The sequence below is a fragment of the Euwallacea fornicatus genome, chromosome 31 (assembly GCF_040115645.1).
Source record: "Euwallacea fornicatus isolate EFF26 chromosome 31, ASM4011564v1, whole genome shotgun sequence".
Taxonomy (NCBI): domain Eukaryota; kingdom Metazoa; phylum Arthropoda; class Insecta; order Coleoptera; family Curculionidae; genus Euwallacea; species Euwallacea fornicatus.
The window spans coordinates 2,262,388-2,282,159 of NC_089571.1; the positions used below are offsets into that span (position 1 = coordinate 2,262,388).

The 19,772-nt window shown below is 37.0% G+C and overlaps 1 protein-coding gene across 2 annotated transcripts in view; it reads right to left on the minus strand.

Moving 5' to 3' along the window:
• Positions 1 to 4,457: 4,457 nt before the first annotated feature.
• LOC136348120 (uncharacterized) overlaps positions 4,458 to 19,772 on the minus strand; it is a 32,647-nt gene continuing 17,332 nt past the window's right edge. For both annotated transcript variants that reach the window (XM_066298722.1, XM_066298723.1), the window contains exons 2-3: positions 14,661 to 14,793; positions 4,458 to 5,245 (exon numbers count right to left, since the gene is read on the minus strand). In XM_066298722.1, the coding sequence (XP_066154819.1) occupies positions 5,138 to 5,245; positions 14,661 to 14,793 (241 nt within the window). In that variant the 3' untranslated portion in view covers positions 4,458 to 5,137. The remainder of the gene's footprint in view (positions 5,246 to 14,660; positions 14,794 to 19,772) is intronic.

A 19,772-nucleotide genomic window follows, 5' to 3' on the forward strand; every position in this document is an offset into this window, starting at 1 on the left:
TATTTTTCTAGTTTAACCTCAGAGGTACAGGGAGAATTTGGACGGATCCAAAAATCTAGAAATATGACGTAGGGTTGTAAAATAAAGTCGTAGTTTAGTTGACTATTGGTGCTTTCTTGAGTTGTATCCGTTCTTTTCATTTTACAGCGCCGCGTCCCTATCCTTGAAGATATAGTAAAAAAAGACAGTTAGGGTATCTGGTGTATAGACATGGCCAAGCGGGGGTGAGAAACCCAGGTAGTAATTAGGTTAGTTAATAAGAGTAGGGAGGGGGTCCAGGGAGTCCCAAAACACGAACTGTGATGTGACAAGCATCGGCTCGCTTGTTCTTCCTTCGTTCTTCAATTTGAGTTAACGAACGCACGCTTGCAGCTTCTATTCCTTGAACTGTGATTCCTTTCGTAGATATAACCACCACCACATATCCCCTCTAGCATTAGAACTTGACATCACATTGATTTCCGATGCCGCAACGATCACTACTTTAACATCACAATAATTATTTATAAATAATTTTTGCGAATATGCACATCCAACTGCACGCTGATGTATCGTTTATAATTTTCCAATGTAAATATTAATAAACACTAAAACTTGGTACGTTCGTTGCAGATATCAAAATTTCTTTAATTACTTTGCGGCTGATAAAATAAACTGCACGCCAATGCGTTGTGGGTTACCCAATACTGAAAACCACAATTTTGCATTGTATTGATGTTCACAAACTTTGGTGTAAATCTTAATAGAGGAAACACACCGTGAGCAGTTGAATATTTACGCTCTTGGAAACGGAAATATTTTAATAAATTGAAAATTAATTTTTTATCAGTTGTCGTTCCCCATTTCAGTTATAATTTTTTACCATTTTTGGCCAGAAATCCAGCTGGAAATAGTTTGTTTTTGTTTATTTAGGCTTTTTAAAAATATTTATCCAATTTTGGAGTAGAAATATTATAGGACTCACGTAAAACTAGCATGTCCGACAAAAAGCAACTTCAGGTTAAAGTCTCGCACTGGAGCTGGCAGTGATTTGAGAGTTGATATTCCGAAAAATATTCGAAAAATGATGAGCTTAATACACGAAGAAGAACTTGTATGCTCTCGAGGTTCTTATTTCTGTAATAAAATTTATAGATCAGTTATGCGACGAGCTGAAACGACGTAGACTCGAACGTAGAGGCAACTCGGGGTCTGCTAGAAATTGAAAATTAATGGAAAAACCAGCGATTATTGTCACTAAAAAGTGGTAGCCGATCGTTATTAAATTATATTAAATTCACCTGTAGGAAACGACCGGGAAAATGTTATAATGTATGTATTGTTTCAATCTTGTCTTTACTATTTTTAAATCCCCCCATAAAATGGTGGAATTGCTCCGGGAATTGCACATAAAACAGCTACGTAAGTACAAAACAGCCTTATTATAATATCCGTTATTTTAATCACTAGAGTGGAACACACATAATCCACTAACAAAAACAAGTTATTTCTTGGTTTTAATTTATTGGGCTGCTAAGTAGTGCAGCTTTGCAAGCAAAAACGTGCGTTGTTTATACCGAACATTGTATCATTCACGCCCTTGTTGCGTATCATTCTCAATATTCTTTTGTCAAACAATGAAGCACTCTCAAGATTAATATGATATTGCAAAAGATTTATGAATGTGTATCAATGGAACGTTTATATCCTGAATTGGAGAACAGAAATGTATCCAAGCGTGTTGCTTGGGAGTAAATGCTGTTTACTGCAAATGAGAAACTAAATTTTTAAGCATAGAGCCTTCAAGTGAAACGTAAAAAAGGGAACGAAGGTGACGGCAATTTGTTTGTCTAGTTGTTGAATCAATATTTCTTGTAACTTGCAGACCAGATTCCACTGTTCATTATGTAGAATGTTTAATCTCCCTGTCAGTAAGGAAATTCAAAAAATTTGAAAACGAAGAGGAACAAAGACTTTTGATTCCTGGCGAATTCTGCTACAGTTTTTGATCACGAAAAAGTCAATATGTTATCTGCTAGCAAGTAAATCGATCAAAAATCAAGGTTATTATCGGTCACCATCGGCTATTGGGAAATCAGTTTCTGATCGGTTACCGGCGCACCCAGGAAAACTCCACCGAATTCAGGTTATTGAGAAAAAAAAACAAAAATCTTGTTTTTTTTTTTTTTTTTTTTTTTTTTTAATTTCAATCGGAGCTAAAAAAGTTCATCAGTTTCTCTCAGAGAGGGCGAAACAACCAGACTGTTCCTGATTGCCGGTAGGAGAATCCGTGAAAAAATCACATATTCCTGTTAAACTGAAGAGATTAGGTTAATTCATGATGCCGGGAAATCGTGACAAAGTCAGGCTTGTTTAAGTACAAGTAAAACAGGTAACATCGTTTTAAGCTCATTATAAGTCGGTAAACATATATTAATACAACAAATGTCAGTGGCGTACCATTCTTGCCGCAAATAATATCGGAAGAAACGTAGGCAAGGGCGCCACGGGTTTAGCCAAGGAAATACTGCTGTTATTCAAATTGCCTTATATCCAATTAACGCAAATTAACATTGCAAGCAGTATCTAAAGTACTTTCTTAAAATTTTAAAAACAACAATTTGAAAAGAAAATGTTTGGACAGGCAATAGCTAAAAATTTCATGCGGACAAATGACCGCATGAAATGACCTAAGGAGCCACACCCTGAAATAATGGTTAAGGTATACATATAAAACTTGTAGTTATAATAGCGGTTAATGATAAGTAAATGGAGAAAACCCATGTTAGTTTCGGTTATAGCGGCATCAAGACAAAATCAGAATGCTTCGAGGTTAGTGAAATTGGCATCAGGCTAATTTCAATTAATGGGAAACCCTGAAACTCTGGGGTTGTTACCGATTCCTGGTTAGGGGAAATATGGTCAGATTAATTCCTATTAGTTCGAAATCGTAAAAAAACCAGATCGGGTGTTTCAAAGTGAGGGTAAATTGAGCATTACTTCGGGTTTGTGGGCGAGATCAATTAGAGAAAATCTAGACGGTCTCTTATCATGTTATGAAAAATTATACGAATTTAAGAATATTGGAGATAGTGTGAAGTCGAAATAATTCAAACAAAGCAATTTTACAGAAAACTACGTCCTTTGTTTTCGTGTCAGATAGTAAGGGTGATTTCCCTCCCCTAAACACTGTTTAAAGTTTAATTAAATTTCGTCCTCAACAACATCGGATGGATTTTTTTCACCAATTTACAACTACACTACGTTCTCAACATCCATTTTATTCAGTGACTGGGGTATTTACCGAGACAAACCGTATTAATTATATCAAACCAAAACATCCAAGGCAATTTAGCTTGAAGCGATCAACCCCAATATTAAATCCGATAATGGGTTGCTTCCGCACATGGATTTAAGCAATCTATACATTATTTACTCGGATTTACCATCCCGGATTTTCGTGTTATCAGCCATTAATGAAATTGACCCCTTTCGCACGCTACAATCAGCCATATCAGATTAGCTTCTATATTGCCCTTCTCTGGAATTCATGAATTAACCACGATTCATGACATTATAATTCCCAGGACCTTGACCGCATTCTGAGAGAAGTTGGATTAGAGAATAGATTAAGGATATATTTTCTATCCAAAGCACGACGGTAGCAAATAGGTATTTCTTTCGCAACGTGAACAAAAACAGTAAATTTATTGCCGCAGCGTTTCTCATAACCGAGGCGGAGTCGAGGCTACAGGGAGTCCAAAAAGTAAATTTTTTACAGAGTAAAAGATTAATTTTATTATTTTTTATTTTTTTTTTGAATTTTATTTTGCATGAATTATCCTTCATTCCGAAGGAGCTCGTTTTGAATTCTCAAATGAGAATTAACAAAATACCTTTTCTTTGTTTTCGTCTTTTTTTTTAACGTTTTGTAGGCGATTACGTTTCTGTCCGAAACCCAATATTCTTTATTTTATATGCACTTTAAGGTATTGTTGTAAAAGCTGCAACTGTGCGTTGTGGGAGAGAATATCGAGTTCCTAATTGTCGTGTTCGATTGAATTTTTCTTTTATGTTTTCTGCTCTCCTGTGTACAACTATCTGCAAATTGCGTCCAGTTTCTTTGGGAACACTGTTATTAAAATTGTGAGTAAATCACCGTCATTCATTACGTACCCGATCGCTTTTTGAGTTCGCTGGAGGTAAATTAAAATTGAATTCATAGAGCTGAGACTGATTTAATTTAGAGCAGTTAGTCATTCCCTGTTTTTAACTTCTGTTTCCAATTTATACCGTTGCTTTGCCCTTTTTACCGAAAATTTATTCAATAATTTTAGTAGAAATTTCCCGACATTTTGACGTTCACGACTTGACTAAATGGCCGACCGAAGGGATCTCCACGAATACCAAGCTTCGCCTCCAGACTGATTTCAGCACCGTCTGCCAGTCACCGTTGCCGTCTAATGGAAACACTTGAGCTTTTCCATGTAATTTTATTCTTCTATGAAAATAGTGACAAATAACTTCAGTTCACTAAAACTCTAAATTAAATACGATCTATAGAAAACAACAATCTCGACTACAAGTTGTACTGAATAAACATTTGCTCGTACAAATATTCTAAAACTACACAAGCACAACTATCCATTGGTTCCCTTTTTGTATTGTTAGTTCGCTTGGAAAACCCATAATTTCAGTCTTTCAACCTTAAGTATACGGAGAAGCCTGAAAGAATCGCAATCTCCCCCTAGAAAACGACTTAACTTAAATATATACTTAAGGTAAAAATGTTATGGTGTATTAGCTAGCAACGGTGTTTATAATTTCTTTAATAGATATAAATATTTTTATAATAGACTCCTATTGTCCCACTAAGTGTACTTTCCTACCATTGCCCCTAAATACGTACTCAAATAATGTGAGCTTAACTGCGGTAGTCCTAAATAATTAAGTTGAGTATCAGACTTATGATCTAGACTAGCAATGCATAATATAAGATGTTTTGGTGGTTGTTGTTGGGAAATATTGGCTTCCTGACCTGAATTAGCCCAATGTGGGCTATGCAGGGTGTGACGTATGAGACCGAAAATTACCACCAAATGCAAAAATAAATTTTTATGTAAACTTCTAATAAAACATAAATTGAATATATCTTCTTTTAAATAATTTTATGTTCAAGTTTTTCTATCCTCTTGAGATTTTCGATGACCGCATTGTGTTCGTCCAGCAATTTCCAGAATTCGTGCTTCCTGTGCTCCGCTTCCTCCTGAAATATTGAAAACGTTCGATTAGTCCTACTGGAGGTCCATTTCACTTTAAATTATTTTGAGATTAATTGGCAGCGGGTTCGGGTGAATTAATGGAAAAGTCTAATGCTATATCAATTTTTCTCCATCAAAATATATCATTATATATTTTTAAAGGCCTGGTCAAATATTGACGAGATCCCACCTATTTGCGAGACGTTTTTCCCTCTCTATACAATGTGTATTGTTTCGCTTAAAGGTAAATCTTATATTGGAAAAACTGCCTGGGCAAATCTGTTGTTCGTCTTGTGACGTAAACGGAAAATCCCTGCTGTAACTTCTAGGTAACAAAGAAACAATCCCGCCGGAGAACAAAAGGATGATATCAAATTATTCAAATATTATGACTTATACGTAAACACCAGTCGTATATTTCATCAGCACCCGTGAAGCAGATTAAAAAGTATTATTTTTAAATTTGTATGTCAAGTATTTCGAGCTTACAAGCAAATATATTCCAATGATAACTCCATGTTCCAAGATCGCAAATTTGAAGGCAAATTAAGGTAATTTTAGACACGCTTTCCTATACGATTTAGGTTTTCGAATCTGCTTTCGCTAATTAAGATTCGGCCAACTGGACCAGGGCCATCCACATTTTTGACCTTTTGGAATTAGAACGAGAACGATGAGTTCCGATGGACCGAAAATAACCGAAAGAAAGTGGAAAGCATTTTTTTGCGGCCGGAAATGGAGATCTTTGAATTTTCATCCCGAATGGAGAGTTTTAAAATTGACGAAGTAGCAATATTAGATTCCAACAATAAAGTTCAAATAATGACAATATTGTAATTTTCATCGTGCGAATTGGTCAACATATATATATATTTTTTTGATAATTACAGCTGAGGAAAACACTAAAATTATTTTTTTTTCTAATATTTCAAATGTTTTCTTTTAAACAACAATAATTATTGTCCCCCTAATGAGGGAACATAGTGCATGTTATTCGATGTTGGAAGATGACGTCTGAATGTTGAATAATATGCACTCGCTGGTCTCATTGTCTTCACAAGACCTTCAACGTTCACATTGACAAAAGGACCTGTGTACCATCCACCATTAAAACATGAATTTAAAACCAGAATTTAATTTACAAAATTGATTAGACCGTTTTCCCATCTTTAAAAGAGACTTTTTGTGCAACCCTGTAAAATGGAGAGTCTTCTGGAAGCTACTGAATTAGGCATATGTAGCTCTTAAATAGATGAAAAAGGGACAAAACCCTTCAATCCATTTTTGCGCCCAGTTGGTGTTAACTATTTTCATTAGGAATTATCTCTTGTTGCAATCTAGGTCGTGTCGGCCATTGTTTAATTAAAAACGGGCATATTGAAAAAGTTGGAGGCAATTTCATGAAAAGTTATATTTCCGTAGCAACGTAATGCATTAAAAATATCTCAAAAACGTTGCGAGGCAAAAGCAGAACACTTCATTTGACATCGAAAAAAAATCCTTTTAGTCACATTTCGCAAATTACTCGTGAAAAATTTAAAACGTTGCACTGCTCTGCATTCACACCCTGTAGATGGAATGAGAGGAGCTCGTGAAAAAATCCCCGACGCTACTGTCATAGATCAAGGATGGCGCATTCCACCATTTGGTGAAAATCCAACGTAGCCAAAGAACGGTTATTGGTAAGTTTGGAGCTTTCGCCAATAATCTTTACTCTTTTGCTTAATTGCGGATTTTACCAAATTTAAACTGTCGCGACCAATCAAAATATCAATCACTTCGCGGTTAAAAATTAATTAGAGCTTTCAGGAATTGCCATACTTTGAAGTATTCTCTCAGGAATTATGCTGGGGGCATGAACCACAATTAATAAATTAATTAATATTGTAAACATTAGAGTCTCGCGTCAAAGGTAAATCTAAAATCGTTATGAGTAGAGAGGTAAATATCTTCATTTATTAATCTGCTTTTCATACGTTTATGAAAGCTCTAAGAAACGACGTGCGCCAGTGTTGGGTTAATAAGCGAAAGCACAAATTTCTCGATATTTGAAAAATATCTATGGCAATTAATTCCGAGAACATTAATACTGAGTTGTATTAAAATAGTTTAAAATTCAAGATAAGCGTGGTTTTTCATCAATTTGATTTTGAAAATTTTTTCAGAGCTGGGAAATATGAAAAGCTATTGACTTTGGCTGTGGAAATATCCACTAAAATCTGAAATACTCGGTTGTATTGCCCAGATCAGTGGCATACAAAATGTACTGTGAGATTTACTTAAGAAAATTGTGCATTGCTGTATTCATTACTTTGTTTTTGAAACGTGAAAACTCTGAGAAACAAGACAAAACTTTTCTCTGCCTGTGCTAACAGGGAAAGAGGATGTTATTTGTTTCTACTTGAACTCTCCTTCTTTTGCGAATTTAGTACTAAGTTTTCTTCCTTTTTATTAATCAAGCTTTTCCATTCTTGAACATTCCTCGTTGTCGTGAATATTCCGAGTTCATTCTCGAAATTGAGGAAAATTTTGGTGTTTTCACAGTAAGCTGCGACCATGTCTTCTTGTAGCACTCTCCTCTTTCTTCCTCCGTCCTTTTCAGGACACACCGGCGCTTGCGTGTGTCTTCGGGCACGCGCAGCATGATGTACCTGAACCTACTTTGTACTGATGCGTCCCTGATGAAGCCAGCGCGTGGAAACATTAGAGTTTAATTTCGGAAATTTAAATTGCCCAAAAACTTTGAAGGGCTTCGACCATTTTAGTATCTGCCGCCGCCCTTTAGTTATTTGCAAAATGGCGAAGTAACGCGGGTGATTCTTTGATCGGGTTCGGTTGGTTCCTGACATTTCTGCCATTCTGCTGATTCCACGTTGTTCGGCACACTACTACGGTGTAAACGGGAGTAACGGTTTATTTGTTGACGATCTAACGGCAAAGCGGACTTTTAACACAAGAGGAATAAACAATAATAGTGGACAGGGGGACAACAATAGCTTCAAATGTAGAATAAATTGAACGGCAGAATATAATTTATTCGATAACAAAATAATTAACATCAATATCAAATAATTATTATGACGGAAATTGTTCGATATGATCGCTGCTACGTTCCACATACAAATTAGGACGTCGCCATAATGAAAATAATATAAAATGTTGATATTTGTTTATTAGAAATCAGTTTTAAAAACGTGAAACTACAACATCCGGTATTTCCTTGACGAAGCATTGTTCGAGTGTAGAAAGTATCGCGACCTAATATCATTCTTACGCGCAGAATCCGTGGTTGAAAATCTGCTAACCTGAACTAACCTGACACCCTGTATTTTTACACGAACCCTGTACCGTGCGGTATTAGCCATTGACTTTCCCCAAATACAATTAAATTTTGTTTGCCATAACTGCGGCTTAATGAAAGTACCACAGGATACAACCGATAGAGCAAAACTTTTAATGATTCATATCATATCCCAAAACCCAATGTTAAACACACCAAAAACAATACCGGAAGTAAGCCGGCCCACACCACATGTAATCCGCATACTAAAACTAAAATTCAGATTGAAATTTATCGTATGTTTTCGGTACAAATTGGCCTGGTTCACAGTGTTTGCGACTACATAATTTCATTATAGTTCAAGCGATCATGAAAATGAATCTGAATGTTAAATTGTTACACACTGGAAGTCAGAAAACTGCCCATTCAGCTTGAGTTTCATTGAAACCGGTGCCAGTGTAAATGAATATTTCCCTCGTCCTTAGATTTGAAGCCAGCTGCTCTTTATCACTCTCATTCCTGATATATTATTATACCTAGTTTTATAACAGAAATTTTTTGGCAACTAAGGCCAATACCTAAATTTAGATGCCAATAAAAAGGCCGACTTAATACCTGGAAAGGTTAAGACACGAATTCAGCCAAATCGGTCATAAGGGCAAATAAGGGTTCAAAGTAGCAGTACTAGAATGCATAATAATAGGCACTTTTTGCAGGGTCCCGGGTCGCCCCCGGGATAATTTGAATATTAATTAGGGACTAAAAACTAATACACATATATCGATTAACCTAGTTTTGAGAATTTCGTGGGCGTCCTTAGAACAACGATACGCCAATGGAGCCGATAGTAAAAACTAAAACAAAAACCCTTAATCAATTCCAGGTGTTGGTATTTAATTAAAAAAAACACGGAGTATCGTAAACACCAGGTGTTCAGGTTAGTTGAGGTTACGCCGGGCCTTGGCAGAAGGATGGTCCCAGAAGTACCCAGTCTAAGATTAAAAAAAGAAAAAAAGTTGGAAAATGTTATATTACTTCTCAACACAGCCCCTTTTGAGATCGATAAACTTTTCCATGGGGCTATGACTTCTACACCTCGTGTGTATCAGGAAGCTTCGAGTGTTTTAAAATAGGCATCAACCTCGCACTCCACCTCTTCATTATTGGCAAATTTCTTTTCACCGAGTCATAGTTTCAAATTTGGGAATAGAAAATAGTCTGAGGGGGTTAAATCTGGTGAATAGGGCGAGCGAGGGAAAGTTCGCAACCAAGCTGATTTGATTTTGCCCATCGTAATGGCGCAAGTGCGGACTGGCACATGGTCTCTGTGAAACGAGACATTCTTTTTTGCCAAATGCGGACGCTTTGCCTAATATCTTCCATCCAACGCTGTAATGTAATATTCTGAGATGACCGTTTTTCTTTTAGAGAGGTAAAAAACTGGCGCCATCGCTTTTCCTTGCAGATGGAACCGTTTCCGCCATCCTCGGAGCAGGTTCCCCTTTTTTAGTCCATAGTTTTAACGGTTCTTTCGGTTCAGGTGTAAAATGCTGAGGTAGTTTTCGAATGCGAATTGACGCAAAAGCTCGGCTTTTACTGCTCTGAGGCTCTATCAAACGCTTTTTTGAAAAGTTCCCACGGCGCCGTTGTTTTTCAATTGCGAGTAATTGCGGCACTGATTTTGCGCACAGGCTTCCTCGTATCGAATTGTTCGGTCAAAATACGATGCGCAGTATCTTCGCAAGTGCCAATCTCCAATTGCAGTTTTCCGGATTTTCACCACAACTTCTAGAGCGGTTAGATCTGGAGTGTCGTCGGGTCCGCTACTGCGGAATTCGCCTTAGCAGCTCGTGCGACCGCGTTTAAACTGTCTCCCAATATTTTACAGTTGTTAACCAAGGATCAGGTCCCTTCAGAGCAGGATCTAACTCCGCTTTGATGTTGGGCGGACTGAGATTTTTCAAATGAAAATTATCAGACATCGATGACCTATTTCTTTCTCATGAATGAAATCTCTACAGGCCTTCGCTAGGAACAGCTCCGTAACAAGGCCAAATCAACGCAGCAGCCTCAAACTTTAGCCATAACCTGTCAAAGGTTAGGTCTTAGTAATATAGGCGAGTTTTTAACAAGAAATCGCCATCTATATGTCAAGCCGGATACTGCTCGGACTATCTTCGTAAGTGATAGCTGAAATAGAGGCAAACAATATCTCTATATTCTTGAGATTCAAATAGGAAAACTTAGAAAGGATTGACTTGCAACACACAGCTGCGGAATTTTCCCATGACTCACAAGTCCTAGAGCTTCCATATATCTACTGGAGTGTAAAAAATGACAGAGATTTCTCTATAATATGCTGTTTTGAGTTAATCTTCTATAATTTATGTGACAATATATTCTTTTTGGTTTTATAATTAATGTTTTACTTTCATAAGCAAAAATCAGAAGCGTACCAAGGGTATTTACAAAACTATTGCAATTTATTCCGAGCCAGAATCATTGAGGCAGAGCTCTCTTCCGCCGTTCCCCAATCTGTTTTTGAGGCAATTGTGATACGTCATCGAAAGGAATGCAGAAAAAGTCAATATATGTTTGGACTACTCGTCTCCAAGTAATTTCCTTAGTGAACGTGAAGTAAATCAACTTAAATAGGAAATATAGGACTAATCGGAAGTCATGGAAGATTGATTTCGAATAAATGATCAATTGAATTAGTGCCTACTTATTTTAAGTGTGCTCTTGCTTCAAATGCACCATGCGAGCATTTACTCACCGTGAGAATTGGAAGGTTTCGATTCAAGCACCTTCTGAGTGTGTAAACCCACGAATGTTCGCCATCGTGTAGGTTGACTTGATTCGAACATGTACTTTTTGCGATTTGAAATTTTTGGTAAAAATTACGAAAAAAAAAAATTGTGGTAGATTGGGAAAACCTAGAGGACTGTCAAAATATATTCTGATATTTTTAGTTGTTATTGCGAAAAACAGTGTAGCTTCCAGATAACTGCAATCTGCAGCAAATCAATACACAAGTCATCAATCTATTTTTGCGAAATACTTACACATACGTCTAAGCAGAGAAAAATCGTCGGTTGCGCCATTGGCGCAGATTGTAAAAACAGAAAATTTTCGATAAATTCTCAGTATCGCGAAAAGCAGGATCGAAGCGAGAACTGTAGTCAAAATTGACACCATCGGTGTTGTTACTTTTGACAAATTACGAGGGAAAAATGATTGCGCAGCCTAAGAAAATTTTCTTTACGCCATCGATGATTTACGCTCTGAAAACGTGGAGAATATTCTCTAAAATGTAAAACTTTTAGTCGATAATGCGTTATTGCTCTCCAACGTAATATTGAGAAATTCGGGTGAAGGAATGACGTACACTACTGGTGTTAGTCCACTGCGACGACTCACAGGTTTTCCTTTGAAATATAAAATTTTAAAATTCTTAAATATATTCTCTATCTACTAGAACCAATTCTATGGAAAAGTCCTTTTAATTCACGATTAAAAGCCAAAACCTGGAACATCTGCCTGTTGACGTCGAATCCGTCCTTATACTGGATTCCAACAAAGAAATTCTCAACGAATCACCGGGAAATCGTTCATTAACTATTCATTTAAAACGATCTAAACGATATTTTTCCAGAAATCAAAAACAATAATAAAGATGAATAAATGGTAGTATGTACATATTTGATTCAGTGGAAGTTGTTGAAATTCGAATCAGTTGGGAGTTCCCGATTGACTGGATCGATGTCTCTTTTAGCGTTTGAGGTAGAGCAAAAAGTTAAACATGAGAGTCGTCAACAACTCCTGAAAATAGTTTAAACTTGTTAGAAAAGATACATGAAGTCTTAATGAAGTGGGGCAATTCTAACTTTTATTTCTTTTTAGATGAAATGCCCTTAATATTAGGTTCTATTGTCTTCTCGTATTATATGCCTGTTTAATTATGTTTAATTTCAATTAAGCATGTTCTACATCAATATTCAGTAGTTTTTGCAATAATTTAGCATCAATTTTTTAATGTGTGCAACTCGAGTTGTTTGTTTGAAAAATTATTTCGATTAAGCACACTTCAGGGTATTAATTTAATATTTTATACACACTTTTGAGAGATACGACCTGAACTAACGTTCTTTTAACGAAGCATAAAACACAATAACCATATTGGGAGAAGTAAATGTTCAATTTACATCTCTTGAAATTGAAGCCGGAGCCGTTCTTGGGATCTAATAGTGGTTGTGAAGTACATTGTTACGTCACGAACGCCGACTTTAGGTTCCAAAACGCACGGTGCGGAGGCATCTAAGACGTGAGGGTCATAAGTATTTCACAACCGAAGTGCCTACGCGATTTCTTTCCCTAGTGTGTTTAACCAAATTTAATAAACCGCATTAAACTTACCTAAATTAACAATTAATTAAATCCAGAATAAAACAGATTTAAAGTAACGTGCTTTGAATTATATTATCGACTATGTGACGTTTCAGCTAACATTTATTCCCATGACCGCCATAATAAAGGGGAATGATAGTAGTGACGACATTATGGCGAAAAAGCTCCGTAGAAAAATGGTGCGCCATGTATGAGTCATTATTAACCTATTAATCAACCGTTACATTAGAGAAAAAGGCGAGAAAATGTACTTTACAATCATTGAACACACCCAATAATGGGGGCCTTTTCAGGCTAGTGGTGCGAAAATGGTTTATGTATTCAGAAGTTCTTTTCAAATCAGATATTTGATGGTCAGTTTATTTTCTATACCAATTGATGCTTCACCGAAAAGAAGATGACAAAACTGCCTTGCATGAAAGAAATTCAGTTCGCCCTTATACGAAGCCAATGGCATATCAGGAAAGAATTATAAATCAGAAAAAATAACTATAAAAATGTATTATATACATTAATTTAAAAAAATAAACGGACAAAAAGCAGCGTAGACGAATTTTCGGGTTGACCTCCTTGGGGCCATAGAGGTACTGAAGCTATAATCACTGACATGTCATCAAAAAGCTTACATACAGGGTGTTTCGGAAAGTTTGGGCATTGTAGCGGGAATTAAAAGTTTTTGTCGACAGATTGTACTTGTGCTCTCTTGCTCTTACGGAAATGCAGCTTTTCAAAATTTAACCAGCGAAAATGATACTTTCTAAACAACTTTTCTTTCAGTTAATAAAATTTTATGAATTTATTTCAAATTAATAAATTCATTTTTAGCCACGCATTTTCGGAAACATCCTGTGCATTCAGTTCCCACCTTTTATGAAAACTTAAATCCTTCAGAGGACATTTCTTATGCTAATCATTTCTCACTGAAAGTCAGATGTGAGGAGAGCCCTAGTGGTAGAACTGAATTAAAGTTTAAAAAGTACTGCTTGGACGTCACTGGAGCAGGAGTAGAAACTGAAGAAACAGGTGCGTGAACCTCAAAATAATAATTCGATTTTTTTTTGATAGTTTATATATATAAATGTGTATATATCCATCATTCCACATGTATTTATATATATACATGCGGAAATGCACGAAATGTTCAATTAACACTCTCAAGTGTATACAAAACGAAAAATAGTACAAAAGTTGCCTGATTTTTGTTGGAGAAATTTGTCGTTACCGGAGTGGTCTATATTTTTTTAAACACCCTGTGTGTGAAAGATCCGCAATAATATGAAATAAAATAATTTTTTATATATTATCTCCGCTTGATGCCGCTCCACATCCCCCATGGAGTACGAGGAGATAACAATGTTGCGGGAATAAAAAAAAAATTATTTATGAATGCCGCTCTGAGTTCCTGAAGTTGTTCAGTAACTAAGTCTGTACACAAATCTAAATTTTAAGAACAGAAAGAAAATTGGACTTAACACTTGGAGAGGTTGAGAGACAAATCCAATAAGACCGGCTAGAGCCTAACAAGGGCTCAAGTTGGCAGTAATAGCCTGTTTACAATGGCTGTGCGTCTTACCTTTCAAAGGTAATTACTCCTTCTGGGAGCGGTCAGTGTCGATAACACTACACGATCTTCTAAGTCGAAATAGGTTAATCTTGGTAAGGACCTACGTTTCAGCAGTACTTCGTAAACATTCCATAAACATTAAGAGCATTCAAGCGATTAAATTACGTACCAATATTTTCTTAATGGAAGCATCCGAGTACGATCTCGTGTAGACTCTCGGGGCTGCAGGAGTTGAGTTGGTAGTCTGAGGGGGCTTCTGGTCCTTTGTCTCTTTGCTCGAGTCGAAATCGTCTATGATGATGCTGAAATTAAAATGAAAGAGGGGTGATGAGCTCGGACTATACTGCAATAATATCCTGACTTTCTCTTATTTAGCTCTAATTTATAATATTAGGTTCAATGCCCCAACTATATTCTCCTTCCCCGTTCTCGGCTTTATGAGTACTTCGCCTATCCGTTTTAAGTAGTAATTCAGACAGTAAATTGGTCGGAAGTTGACAAAAAGGCATTTAAGACGAACCGGGATGGAAGGAACTTCCTTTTTACTTCCATAATACATCTTTGTTTTTCGTACATCCGCGTTGAGTCGTAAAGGGCCGTATGTGTGTACGGGGTGAGTCGGGAGGATCGTGCCAAACTTCAGGAGCGTGTTGTACATGAAAAATAAATGTAAAAAAACTCAAATGTTGTTAACCGATTTTCGTTTGTTTACAAGTTATAGCGTAAATAAAATTAAAACATAAAATTTCAAAAAATTATAAATTTCATAAGAAATATGGAATTTATTATGAAATTTATAATTTTTTAAAATTTTATGTTTTAATTTTATTTACGCTATAACTTGTAAACAAACGAAAATCGGTTAACAAAATTTGAGTTTTTTTACATTTATTTTTCATGTACAACACGCTCCTGAAGTTTGGCACGATCCTCCCGACTCACCCTGTATAAGAAGGCTGTCTAGTTCTCGGCATCATTAAAAACGTGTTTTTGATATAAAATATTAGATGTTTTCTTATGAAAATCCGGGATCAGCTATGAAAATTCCTTGCAGGATAAACATATAAAAGTTTAGTATAAGCATGTAAAATTTCCGATCGTTTGGATATTATTTTTACACAGATATCGAGTCATGCAGCAGTTTTCCATCAGACTGTTTTCGTGTGTGTCACAAATATTGTAGTCGAAAGGGATTGAAATCCGCTTCAAAAATGGTTAAGGTTGAGTTAGGAATCTTGATGTTAAGGGTGTGATTAAGTACAGAGACAGAAAAGGTTCGATTTCGCGAATTTTTGAAAAATAAAATATCCCCGAATATTTTTATTTATTCACGAAATCCTTCTATTCTTAAGGGCTCAATAATAGTTTTTTAGCGATTCTTCCCTTCGAGAGAACTTTCGGATACCATTAAAATCTTAAATACATCGTTGGAGTTTTGGAAAAGTTGTTCAATTTTATATGCCCGTGCCTCCTCAGGGAATGTAGAGAATTCGCATTGTAACATTTTTAGGTTAAGATTTGCCAGAAACTTTCGGCCCTTTGGATTTTCAGAATACTTCCCAAACAATTTCGGCCACTCTTGGAAGCTTCGAGGCCTATTTCTGATTGTTTCGAGGGGCGGCTCGTACCCGAAATGTTGGACCTCTTGGGAAGATACCTTCTAGGAATTTAATTTTGGTTTACCAGCGAAAGGTCCCTTCCGCAGAAAGAATTCCCAAAGTTTTCGTTGAGGCTCTTGGAGGTTGATTTGGATCGAAAAAAACCCGCAGGTAATGGCTCCTTCAAGTTTCAAAAAGAAACGCTAGAGCTTTCTCTTTTGGACGTTTTTGGAAAATTAGAGGTTTATTTTGTCTCGAATTTTATGAAGTCTATATCCATTAAATGCTCAAAGTATGCATTCTCAAACAATTGTTGGAAATTTTTGTATTGTCGCGTTCCATTGCAGTCTCCTACAGGGGAATGCAGTTTGAGTATGGGAATTAATGCGGACAAAGTTGATTCAAAAGTGTCGAGGATAGGTACACGTTATGGAAATTGAACAGAAGCAGAGCTAGAATGCAAGGAGTTCAGAGCGTTTCTATTTAAGAGATCCGAATCGAGGAATGCCACATTTTATCGATGAGCACTTGTACGAGGATAGTCCCAAAAGTACACGACCTAACACTTGAAAAAAAAATGGAAAATATTGTATTATTTCTCAACATAGTCTTCTCTGCGATTGACACACCCAGCGATCTTCTATGCGTTCTACACCCTTTTTAGTAAGTAAGAAGCTTCGAATGTTGCGAATTTCGTATCGGTAATGAATTTTTTCCATGTTCCTGAAGTCTTTTAAAGCGTTTACTGAAAACGGCTACAAAACAAATACAAATCAATGTAGCACCCTCAAGCATAAGGTTTTTGAGGTGAGGCCTTCGTAATATAGGCAAACTTTCAAAGAAAAATCCCTGTCTACGTGCCAAGTCGGGTACTTCTGGAACTCTCCCCGTACCATATCGTCGTGTAACTTGAAAATGTTCGCGACACAAGGGTGCCCGGAAAAAATACCGTTTCCGGGCCTTGAAAACATTTTTCGGAGTTTCCAAGCGCGAAATCCATCCACGGGAATTTTTAGAAATCGCCAGTTCCTTGTTAATTCGGGCTTAAGTCCTTCACCTCCAGTATCTTGAGATCGGGTCGCGATTTTACCTCTCGCATTCATTTTCGATGAACTTCGTACGTATGACATTTTCAGCGTTTTTCGCAGAAGCATAATAAATTCAAAGGCAGAATTTGCAAAATGGAAATTTGCAACCCAATATGCTTTACAGCTGTTCTACTGATTGGAATTTTTCACTGCAAAATTGCATGCCTTTCTCTTCATAGGTCTTTACCTCATTAAGTCAGTTGTTTCAGACGCAACTTAATTTACTGTAGCGCTATTTGCTTTGTCAATCACGTCTCAATTTAAGACGATGAAAGGGCGACTCGAGTCGGTCCGTTTTTAGAAAAACGTGGGCGACCTTTGCTTGTGGGTGTGCGCCACACGAGGTGTCCGAAAAATATTTGATTTTAGCGTACTTAGATCAATCCCTACCATCCTACCACTCACATGCCAGTCAAATACACTCAACCACTTAAATTTCAAGTGGGCTTAATTGACACCGGGTTCCGTCTCTTAAATCTGTCTGCGCTCACCATTCTGATTTACGTCAGTCTCTTTATCATTTGCGTCATACTGGTAATAATGGCAATAAAGGTTGATAAAGTAATAAAAAGTCGGAAATACGCTTATCACTTTGGGATATTCCGTCGAAACGCAAAGTGCGCTTTAAACAAATTTAGACAGGTATGCGAAATATTTAACTTTCAAGCCTAAATCTGACCGATTTTCCGGAAAAGATATTTACTTTGGAGAGCAAATGCGACCCAAATTCCGGGATTCCGTTGAAGCAATTTCGATGTCAACACCGTCGATTTTATGCTGCTTTAGTTTTTGAATTCAAAATTTATCGGGCTTTTGTTTATAGTTGTTGCGACTATTAAGTTAAAAACAGCTTCTTCGTGGGGAATTTCTAATTTTAAAAATACCTATCCGTATGGGCTTTTATTCAAAATTCGGAAGGCAAAATAACGCAGAGGAAAAATCCTTCCATCAGACTTTGAGCCGAATCAATCAAAGTCTAACCTTCATCCGACTCCTCTCTGTTTCTAATTCTAATTAGGTTTGATGGAAAGTTCTGTAAATACATCAACCATGAAACTCGGTTTCCAGTTTGTTCGTTTTTTTCATACGACTGCTTTATTATGACTGAAGGAAATATTGCGAATTTTATAGAGATGAAGAAGCGGGTCGTACAGGGTGTCCCGAAAATATTCTGATAAAATTTGAGGGGCGGCGGGAGGCACCAACATTAACGTTTTTTTTTTTTTTTAATTAACGTTCGTCCGCAAATGGACTGCTTGAACGGGAGGCAATGCAGTCTTGGGCGTTGTAACAATTTTTCGTTTATGTTAAACGCTGTTTTATTGATCAATAAACGACGGCTTAGAGTAACTGTTCAAAACGTTCGCCACTTGCCTCAATGCAACGGTTGTACGGTGGGCTCATTGACTCGCGGACCCTGTGGAATATTCCGGTAATACCTTCCAGATGTATCTTAGCAACAATAACTGGCCGTGATTTTTGCTAAGAGATCTTCCACATTTGGGATAAACGTTGCATGGGCCGGAGATCTGAGACGACGCCAAAAGAAGAAATCCAGAGGGTTGGGATCGGGAGAGCGCGCGGGCTAGGCCACAGGACCTCCTCCAATCCATCGGTGCGTCATTCGAATCAGAAATTAGCGCGTTCATTTTTGTTTTGTTGGTATATGTTCGTTAAAAAATGTGCGTATTGATATTTTCCACCATCCCTTAAAGCAGCGGTTCTCAAATTTTGTTCTTAACGCCTCCCCGTTTTAGGTCAACCAATTTCGCGCCCTTAAATGGTTGTCACGCGGCGAGGTGGTCGAACGTGTCTTTGAATTAAAAAGGGAAATAGCGATAGTTCGAAGCGAGGAAAGTTGGGAGAATTCAAAGGGATTTTATCTGACAGATTATTTTTTTTTAGAGCTTCAGTTATTTTAGAAAATTTTAATACATTTAATCTTCAACTGCAGGGAAATACTTAAATATACTTGATTTGGGTCAACAGATTGTCCCTTCTTGGTAGAAAATGCAGTTATGGAATGACAAATTCACCGAAAACTGTTTCGAGATGCTTGCCGCGAATTTATGCAGGATTCTTCACAGGAAGAGAATCACAAAGCCGTAATGCCGAACCCTGTAGGAGGTCATTTAGAAAACTTGCGTGAGAATTTCATGCGATGCTTGTTTGCTAAGGTTGGTTAAGGTTAATCTGTCCGACTGGAGTTGGTTTCAAGGGCCATTTGACGCTGGATCTGTTGGGTTATCACTAGAGGAGGAAGAACAACTGATAGATGTTTCGACGGGCCACTGCACATAAATAAAATTTCATCATCAAACCTTTAATTAATTTTTGGCCTGAATTTCCGAGTGACTGTTCCCTCATAAAAGCCAAATCGTTTAGGATTCTGCTGCCTTTTCCAACGTCTCATCTTTGCGAAACTAGATTATCTGCACTTGCTGCATTGAAATCTAAATACCGAAATAAACTTCAAGTAGAAAACGAAGTCAGAGCGGCCATTTCTAGTATGGAACCAAATTTAAAGGGGTTGGGCGCCCTAAAATAAGCGTGCGTTAGCCATTAGTCCTCAGAACCTCAGAACGTGTTCGTCGG